A 10796-nucleotide genomic window follows, 5' to 3' on the forward strand; every position below is an offset into this window, starting at 1 on the left:
AGAGCGTCCCAAACCTGTAGGGATCAAATTAAACGGATGGTAGTGGATCCTAAGTTGAGCATTTTGAGATGTAAACTGATGATCGGAAATGAATATTTACTTTTTATTGACACCAGCAACTTCCATATAGCAACAACATTTATGCATACAGTAATTGTTCAGTTTAGCTTTTTTTTTATATCAGCAAACTGCATCTAGTAGCACCAACTGGAGCATACAGTAACTGTTCAGTGCCGACCACGCTTTCCATTATAATGGTGCATAAAGTTCACATAAAACTTTCTCGCACTTTTTCAAATATCACTTTAGTCTATTGTGCGATGAGACACGACTCTAAGATAATACCAACCAGCTCATTTCAACCCCACGATGAGGCTACCTATTGTTCTGATGCAAATCTACATGGCGACTCTTGACCTCACGTAAGTAGTCTGCATACCGTAATTTAAAATAACAAACAGTGTCTATAGAGGCAGCGTACTTCCCTAATACACCAACTTCCACATTATAGCTGTGACAGTGGGAATGTACCCACAGCAAATGGATGATCTACTCCCTCTGTATACTGTGAACATCTTCCTAACGGTTGTTTGTTTTATTCCAACTCCGGTGTTGAATATTTTTAAGGACGCTCTGCGAGTCGGACACGATTAATACCTTTGAAAAGGGAGTTGAAGACACGAAATTGAGTTCTTCCAAACGTGCCACTGTCTCCGCCGTAAAAATAGAATCGCTTTTAGGCAGTTTTAAGAATTTGTGGACTTAAAGTTGAGAGCATAGAAAAGCACATCAAGTATACTCTTCTTGTGAAATTTTGGATCCATCGCTATCAATACAGAACTCCGTCTTCACGCCACAAGTGGCTCATCGGGACCATCCGATCGCCATGTCATCCTCAGCAGGGGATGCGGATAGGAGGGGCGTGTGGTCAGCACACAGCTCTCCCGGTCGTTATGATGGTTTTCTTTGACCGGAGCCTCTACTGTTCGGTCGAGTAGCTCCTCAGTTGGCATTACGAGGCTGAGTGCACCCCGAAAAATGGCAACAGTGCATGGCGGCCCGAATGGTCACCCATCCAAGTGCGGGCCACGCCCAACAGCGCTTAACTTCGGTGATCTGACGGGAGCCGGTGTAGCCCCTGCGACAAGGCAGTTGCCGGTATCAATACAGGGTGACAATTATTGAACTGTATGAAATAAAATAGTCGTAACTCCTGAACGGTTTGCGTTAGGACGTTAAAACTGCACGGTTGGCCGCGGGGCATAATAGGAATTAGCATGCGTTGTGTGGTTTGGTTAAGCGACGAAGTCCCTTTCATTTGGATGGGTTAGTCAATAAGGAAAATTGGCGAATTTGGGGGATTGAGAATCCGCAATTAAGGATCGAGAAGTCTCTTCACCCTCAACGGGTTACTGTGTGGTGTGCAATGTCCAGTCACGGAATAATCTGTGCGATATTTCTTGATGGCACGGTGACTACCGAACGGTACGTGAAGATGTTGGAATATGATTTCATCCCCATTAGCCAAAGTGACTCTGATTTCGACAAGATGTTGTTCATGCAAGACGGAGCTCGACCCCATCGAAGCAGGAGAGTGTTTGATATCCTGGAGGAGCACTTTGGGGACCGCATTCAGGCTCTGTTGTACCCAGAGGCCACAGGCAAGGGCCTCGATTGGCCGACATATTCTCCGGATCTGAACATATGTGACTCCTTTCTGTGGCGCAGTAGTAAATGCAATGTGTACAGCAATAATACAAAAACCATTGCTGAGCTGAAAACAGCCATTCAGATGGTCATCGACAGCATCGATGTTCCGACACTTCAGCGGGTCTTGCAGAATTTGGTTATTCGTCAGCGCCACATCATCGTCAAAGATGGCTGGCATATCGAACATGTCATAACGTAAATACGAATATCTGAAGTGACGTTTACATGTTGAATAAAGTATGTGCACGCTGTAATTTGTAACTAATTTTCGTTTTTTCATATGGTTCAATAATTGTCTCTCTGTACGTGGATAATCAGGCTAGTGAGCTGCAGGGAGAAGATTAAAGCTGCAGTTGACATCTACACTGTCCGAGATTGTCGTATGAAGATAACAGACGGAAATCTGAAAGCTAAGTATGTCGAGATCATATTCAAGCAAAGGTAAATGCAAAGAACATCGAAACGGACGTATGATGGGAGACCAACTGTCAAAGCTGGTAAAGACGGCCTGAAGTTCATTTCTTTTGTACGAGGCAGTCTATAATAGGTAAATGTAGCCTCCACTTTAATGGACAGAGCTGTTCATGAAGGTCATGCTCTGAACGTAAAATTAATCTGACAACGTCTGGCGTCTGACGCTTAAGGGCAGCCGCTTGCTCCACTAAAAGGGTGGTTAAGGGAGTCGAACACATGACTCTAAGACATGTACGGATGAATCTGTATTTAAGAGTATCTAATTTGGAGATGTAAATCTTAAATGCCCGTTGATACAATAGACAGCCAAAATGTAGTCGACATTGAATAATTTCTCCGGACGTCGCTAATAAGGTGCTCTGAAGCCCTCCCCACCACACACGGGTTAGTGAGCGAATTACATTTAAATCTACTTCACATTTAGCAACAGCAGTGCTAATGTGAAGCGCCCATCTTAACCTAGAGTGAAACATCATTCCTAGGGATTGAACATGAGATTTTGTCTGGAAAGCTCACTTTGTACACGTAGCATGACCATCAGTGCGAACAGTAGCCAATTTGAAAAAGGGGTGATCACTGCTTCTCAGCAGAAATCTCCAGGCCTTTAGTAGACAGCCATTCAACGAGAGTGAGTAATGCCGTTGTCGCACGAAGATGGGGCTCGGCAGTGGAGTAACCACATATATCGTTCACATACAGCAATATTTTAGTGGGAGGAGTGACTGCGCTTTCTAAATAATGTTTATACAGAGTTTACAAGAGGGGGCTTAAAATTGCAACGTATGGCAAGCCCTGGGAGACAAGAAAAGGTCCGACCAAGCTGTTTTTGAATCTGACGTAGTTTGTTCTTTGAGCATCCAGGTTACTGATATCACAATCGTTGAAGGAATTAGGAATTCCACCAGCTTCTCCAAGAGAATCGCTGTAAGTACGTGATCATAAGTCCGTTAACGTCAAGAAAAGCAGCGACGACCGTTTGTTTTGTTTGAAAGGCAGATGTGATATCCATAGGAATCGAATACAGATTGTCCATAGTTCCTTCTCTGTTTCTGAATCCATATTCACACCGAGGCATCAAATTACTATTTTCATGCCACCATTACAGTCTCATTTTTACCATTCGCTCCAGTGTTTTTGTGATACATGACGACAACGCGGTCTGTCGTTAGTTAGAGGCCATTTTTGTATTTAATATTTATTTCAACATTACAATGAAGCCATATATTTTCATTAAAATAGTCTCAGACTACATTCAGCAACGACGTACATTTTTTCATAATTTTTAGAGGCATTTAATATTGAATTTTCTTAGCACTACACATACTTAGATTATTATCTAACAGAACGTTCTTTTGAATGTGTTCCAAAATTTTGGCGAATCTCACCAGTTTTTGAAATTTAGTGTTTTAATCTTACTTCGGCCCATAACCATGAATGTTGGACCTGTAGATCCAACCCATTGGTGAGGGCTGTGCAGGGGAACAGCGAACGACAATCGGCACCCTCTAACCTGCTCACCAATCCGCCCACACATACGTAAACCGTGGGTTCGGGTCTAGAGTTCCTGGCTTCTTGACCTGGTGAGGCCACTTTTGATACGATGTCATCAGTGAATTCGAACAATGATGGAACCACATCAGGTCAATGAGCTTGAACGTACACTATGTGATGAAAAGTATCCGGACACCTGACTGAAAATGACTTTGTAAGTAAGTGGCGCCCTCCGTCGGTAATGCTGGAGTTCGATGTGGTATTGGTCAACCCTTAGCCTTGATGACAGCCTCCACTCTCGCAGGGATACGTTCAATCAGGTGCTGGAATGTTTCTTGGGAAGTAGCAGCCCGTCCATCACGGAGTGCTGCACTGAGGAGAGGTATCGATGTCGGTCGGTGAGGCCTGGCACGGCGTTCCAAAAGATGCCAAAGATTTCCTATAGGATTCAGCTCAGGACTCTGTGCAGGCCAGTCCATTTCAGGAATGTTATTGCCGTGTAAGCACCCAGCCATAGGTCGTGCATTATGAACAGGTGCTCGATCGTGTTGAAAGATACAATCGCCATCCCCGAATTGCTCTTCAACAGTGGGAAGCAAGAAGGTGCTTAAAACATCAATGTAGACCTGCCCTGTGATAGTGCCACGCAAAACAACAAGGGGTGCAAGCATTCTCCACGAAAAACACGACCACATCATAACACCACCGCCTCCGAATTTTATTGTTGGCACTACACACGCTGGCAGATGACGTTCACTAGGCATTCGCCATACCCACACCCTGCCATCGGACCGCCACATTGTGTACCGTGATTCGTCACTGCACACAACGTCTTTCCACTGTACATGTCGTCCAATGTTTACTCTTCTTACACCAAGAGAGGCGCCGTTTGGCATTTACCGGCGTGATGTGTGGCTTATGAGCAACTGCTCGACTCTGAAATCCACGTTTTCTCACCTCTAGCCTAACTTTCATAGTACTTGCAGTGTATCCTGATGCAGTTTGGAATTCCTGTGTGATGGTCTTGACAGACGTCTGCCTATTACACATTACGAGCGTCTTCAACTGTCGGCGGTCTCTGTCAGTCAACAGACGAGGTCGGCCTGTACGATTTTGTGCTGTACGTGTCCTTTCACGTTTCCACTTCAATATGAAATCGGAAACAGTGAACCTATGGATGTTTAAGAGTGTGGTAACCTCGCCTACAGACGTATGACACAAGTAACACGCAATCACCTGACCACATTCGAAGTCCGTGAGTTCTGCGGAGCGTCTCATTCTGCTCTCTCACGATGTATAATGACTACTGAGGTCGCTCATATTGAGTACCTGGCAGTAGCTGGCTGCACAATGCACGTAATATGAAAAACGTATGTTTCTGGGGGTATCCGTATACTTTTGATCACATAGTGTATGACATCATCAATATTGTGGATAATTTAAAAATTTTAAAGTAGAGGTGGTCGAAATTGTGCTTCAAAACATAAAATGTACCAACTTGCCCCAAAAATGTATGAACTTTCTCCAAAACTGAGAAAAATTGAGGTATCACGAATTGTATTACACGCTTGTGGTGACAATTTAAATTCATCACAAATACGACAAACAACATACATTTGTTGTTTGTGCTCAATAAATGATAAATAATTTTATCAAATTGTTAACTTCGAGATATCGACTCTGTCTTCTTTGGAGAGGTTTCATCTCTGTCATCGCCTTTTGTTGTGATGTGTGTAAAACGGGAGATGTTTTCGTTGCGCATTGCGAAAAATATGGGTTTATGTGCTACATTACAATGACATTATCAAAACACCTTCTTCCTTACTTTCTTCCTTACATGTTTTACGCTCAATTTGTTTGCCTTTTGGTTATATTGTTTGTGTTTTCAGATCGCGTATTTTTATTAGATATTGGTGTTATTTAATACTTTATTATAGGAAACACGGTCTGTAAACGTTTTAAACAGCCTTGGCGCCATAGTCCAGATTGGTAAATATTACAACTTTCCTCCGAAAATGTTACTGTACGGTTTGTATGTCAGGCAGTGCATCAACTAACGATAAACTGCAGTCACGTTAGGCCACGATTCTGCCACTGTCGAATTTCGACAAGTGCAGGCTGAAGTTTCTCCTTCATGCGGAGACTAACACGAACTTCTCACAAATAACCAATATTCAAATACGCTTTCTTAACGAGGTATGCGTTGTATAAGCCTTCTCTACGAATAGAATTTAGATCTGTTTATTCGTATCTAATCTGTGCGTTTACCCTGAAATGCTCATCGTTTCCATATCGAAGCATGCAGTGCACTTCATACCAATTAGTTGCTTGTTGTATCCCACCTTCATGATGGGACACTTTAGATGATCAGCAGTGTATATCTCGTTCGATTCAATACCGTACTATACTATACTATTTAAAATACTGTAATATGTCATATGTAGCCAGCTTCGTGACTGGCCTGAAAAATTCTTGACAGACAAAACTGAGTTCATCATCCTTGATCATCCGCAGACATAGGAGTAAGTTCGGCACACCAGAGGTAGTGTGATGAGACCATTGCTGTTAATGATAGTCAATGGCGTAGTATAAAGTACACAGGGAAAACTTGATATTAAGACAACAGGAAATTATTAGTCGCTCAGGAGCTACGATCGCAAAACGGTATCCAATCACCGACGAGCGAGCGAAAGTGTGGGTGTTAAACCTAAGAGTCACCAGGTAATAGCTGTTATGCTATAGAGCGCAGTTAGTGGTTAAATAGTTCAAGATGATTGTTTAATCTTAACATTCAAACCTACGCAAACTCTCAGTCCTTATACACGGTTGGTTTCGTTCTGTGATGATTAACGGGTAAAGATGGACAGTTGAAAAAACTACACTTAAGGTATAGCGTTTTCCGTATAGAAATCTAATGGTCACGTTTTTAAATACTGCTAATGTACGGAAAGCATGAATGCCTTTCACTCTAACAAGTAGATCTGAAATTATGGATGAATACAGTGCTGGAAAAGAAATCAAATTTTAAAAGTTCTTCTTTTTTCAGTTCACATTCTTTATAAAAAAAACCTGACACTTTCCCCCTCCGGCATCCAAACCAGGTTGATATCCATGAACAAGCGTTTGGTTCATCCACCGTACAACCGATTATATGTTACGAATGATTGTCGTGGGCACAAAAACGCTCACGATAAGCTACATATCCGACGAATAGTTAACTGGGAACATAAGCTCGATCCGACATCACCTAACCTGACCTCCTTATAATCTTCATTTTCTACACACTCTATACAATGAGCAACACAATTAAAGGGTCACTTTTGAAACCTTGTAATTGTCTCTCATTGCGACGCAAAAGTTTTGGATTTGGCTGAAAGTGCCTATAACCTTCCTCTGTAAGGTGCAAAAGCGTGGCGCCCTGCGGCGTCTTCCTCGAAGGGGCCAGAGCTCGGAAGTTCATGTGAGTTAAAAGGTGGGTTAATGATGGTACATTGGAATTAAATTTTACCAAAATTCTTCCCAGCGCCACCGCGCGCGTGTCAGACGATAGGAAGATCGTTACACCCCCTATTACCCACATTTTATCCTTTAGTTTGACGTCCGTGCGACGGAGGTCAGAACCGTGAAGGCCAGCGGTGAAATCACGCGGGTACCTTATGGGTAGCAGAAGGAAACATTTCGTATACACCACGGCTCAAAATCGACACGCAAACGTCTCAGGAGGTGACATAAAGGGCGTCAATGGAACCATCCCTTCCCTACAGGCGTTCAATTTCACACATTTCGCACTCGAAAATTATAGTTTGCTGTGCGATGTACCACGGGCCGACGTTCTTCCCCCCGCCTCCCACTACCGGACAGTTAAATCGTTTTCTACAGACATCGCGGGACTGCTGCAATCCCACTGAACATGATCTCACCCCTTTGGAGTGTAGAGTGACCGCAAGTTTTGCTCTGGTACCCAGGGTTGAACCACTATGTACCGTTCAAAATCATTCGATAAAATCTGAACGTGATGCGAAGCAGAAAATTATGTTTATTATTTTTCATCCCTCCATTTTCATGCCCTCCGGTGGTCTGTATACTGGGGGGATGCGGCATTGTAACTCACGTGAATAAAACGGCAAACGTTTCCTCTAAGACCGCCAAGTTCGGCAACGCCATCTCTGCTTCACGCGCACCTTTGGTGGACACTTAAAAAATGTCTCTGTACAGAGATATCCATCTACCGACCTCTACCGTACCGGCCGGCCGCATTGGGTTGCCTGTCCCATCTACGATTAGGAATCGGTGGATGAGTATTGCTGTAAAGGGATATCTTTTAAAGTGCCCAAGAAAGGCGTTCGTGTGGCACCAAGGATGTTGCCAAACTGCAGGTTGCTAGAGAAGAACCTTTCGTCATTTCATTTATGTGTGTGTCAATGTCGATCCCTTCCGTTCACACGTCACAGTAGGGCGCGAAAAAGGAGGAATGAAAATTCATAAACATAATTTCCTTCTTCGTATCATGCTCAGATTTTATCGAATGGTTTTGAACGGTACCTAGTTGTTCAGCCCTGTACGCCAAAGCAAAACTAGTGGTCACGCTACAGTCTAATGGAGTGAGATCACGTTCAATGCGGCTGTAGCCCCGCAATGTCTTTAGAATAGGACTGAATCGGCCGGGGGTATCAGCAGGGTCAAATTTTATCAAGAACGCCGTCCTGTGTGCATCGAACAGCAAACCGTCGTTCCCGAGAGCAAATTGTGTGAATATGAACGCCCATAGGGAAGGGATGGTTTCATTGATGCCCTTTATGCCACCTCCCGAGGCGTTTTTCTGTTGATTCGGAGAGATGGCGTGTTTGGAACGTTTACCTCGGCCACTCATAAGAAACCGCATATTATCAACACTGATCTTCGCGGTTCTGACCACCATAGCAGAGGCGTCAAACTAAAGGATGAAATGTGGGTAAGAGGGGGTCTGGTAACCTTCCTATCGTTTGACATCTGCGTGGTGGCGGTGGGCAGAATTTTGGTGAAATTTGGTTCCAATGTAACATCATTAACCCACCTTACAGCTCACATGAACTTCTTAGCTCTGTCTTTTTTCGCATGCGTCGACACCTTGCAGCTTGAATTGTCCCGAGCCCGAGGATGAAGTCGGAGGGTGCCACCCTTTCGCATTATTACAGAGGAACAATGTAGGCACTTCGAGCCAAATTTCAAATTTCCGCGTCGCATTGGGAGAGTTTAAGAATGTAGGATGGAGCAGTCAGTTGAAGATAAAGTGAACTTGGTTGTGAGAGTAGGTGACAGTTACATCACGATGGAAAATAGATCTGGCTGTTAGGAAAATTTATTGGAGAGCGTGAGGACGTTGAAAACGGTGTATGTTTTGGAGGAATATGGAAAGAGCAGATGTTTTCTGCTGCCAGAGCAGGATGCAGGGAGATTCTTGGTTGGATATTGGCGTAGGTACGAGACAGATGGGAACGGTTACTTGATGTTTTGCAGGAAGTGGTTCGGATTGGCAGTTGTAGAAATATGTAGGATGTGGTTCGTTGCAAGTGTTACAGGTGGAAGGAGATTTTAAACTAGGAAAATCCTTGTAGAGGTGTTTTGGTTTGCAATGAGGTCAGGTGGAGAGGAGAATGAGGGAGGGGCAATTGTTCAAATGGTTCAAATGGTTCAAATGGCAATTGTCGTATTGTGGGCAGTGTAAGCAGTTGATGTCTTGGGGTTGGGAGCGATAGGGCTCTACTTTATGTCGTCGGAAATATATGAACGTCCCATTATGAATGAGATGGTCAGTGGTGGGTGCAGATTCGGTGAGTAGTTGGACTGCTTGTATGTGGCTGTGGTTGCTGCACTGAGCGGGGATGACACTGGACTCGCATTTGGGACGACTGTTCAAACGCACCTCCAGCTATCTTGATTTAGGTTTCTTGCGATTTCCCTAAATCGCATAGGGAAAATGCCAGGATGGTTCCTTCGAAAAGGCAGAGCCTATTTCCTTCTCCTTACTTCCCTAATCCATACTTGTGTTCCATCTTTAATGACATCATTGTCGATGGCTCATTAAACGCTAATCTCCTGTAGTGGTTGCGCACATACATATGACAGTGTGGATTTCTAGATGGTCTCAGAGTTGGTCGGGAAGCTGTCAGAGTAGACAGTAATAGAAGTTCTAGTGGTTTTGATGGGAACTGCTTTTCTGGGGTAGTTTAGAATATTTGTTACTCGGGTTTGATGTTCTTAATTTGCTGACTGTGGGCTTTTGGGTTGGAGAGACTGGTGTCATGTTCGAATAGAAGGAGGTGTAGGTGGTAAGGTTGATAGATGGAGGCCAGTGGATTTGAAGAAGATTGTGTAGAGCATGGAGTCGGTATAGGGGATGTATTATAGGCAGCATATTATGTGGTGGAAGCAAATGACGATGCAGTGGTGTTACAGTGGGTAATGGTAGTGGTGGTGGTTGTGATTGTGGTAGTGATTATGGTGGTAGTGCTGCTGCTGCTGCTGCTGCTACTGTCGACGCTGTTGGTGGAGCTTCTTCTGGGAACAGTAGAGGTGAAAGTGGTGGTTGTGATTGTGGTTTTGGTGGTGCTACTGCTGTCGATGCTGTTGGTGGAGCTGGTGCTGGGAGTATTGGAGATAGCAATGCTGGTGACAGTGCTGGAGCTGCATATTCTGGTGGCAATGAGACTGCCAAATCGGTTGCTGATGGCGTTAAGACATTGGAGACGACAGGGAAGGGAGAAAGATTACTGGAGAAAGACCATGACGTGACATTGGTTGAAACAGTTGAGATGGTGGTGTAGGTTACTTTGGCTATCATAGTGGGCTCCATGTTGTTGCTGGATCGATGTCCGGAGGATTGTTGGATGCGTCAGAGCTGGTACCGCTGTTTGCAAGGCAGATGATGGCGGCAGCTGTGGCGGCGTTGGCATCAGTAGAGGCAGCGGCGACAGTGACGGCATTGGAGACTGATGGACTCAGTAACTCTCTTCTGGAGCAGCTACGGCGGCCAACGAAGGTATAGTGGAGGCGACGACGGCGATGACAGCGATAAGTCGATTCGGGGTGACGTCTGCAGTGGCGGTGAATAGAGCGACGGCTATGAAAGCGGAATTTTCGAT

At 44.4% G+C, this 10796-nt stretch overlaps 1 protein-coding gene across 1 annotated transcript in view; it reads left to right on the top strand.

Annotated features, from left to right (window-relative positions):
* The window catches only part of LOC124722380 (ell-associated factor Eaf-like), a 31901-nt gene extending 21423 nt beyond the window's left edge, over window positions 1-10478 (top strand). The window contains exon 3 of the mRNA XM_047247554.1: window positions 10148-10478. Within this exon, the coding sequence (XP_047103510.1) occupies window positions 10148-10478 (331 nt within the window). The remainder of the gene's footprint in view (window positions 1-10147) is intronic.
* Window positions 10479-10796: the final 318 nt, after the last annotated feature.

This window comes from Schistocerca piceifrons, chromosome X (assembly GCF_021461385.2).
Source record: "Schistocerca piceifrons isolate TAMUIC-IGC-003096 chromosome X, iqSchPice1.1, whole genome shotgun sequence".
Lineage (NCBI taxonomy): Eukaryota > Metazoa > Arthropoda > Insecta > Orthoptera > Acrididae > Schistocerca > Schistocerca piceifrons.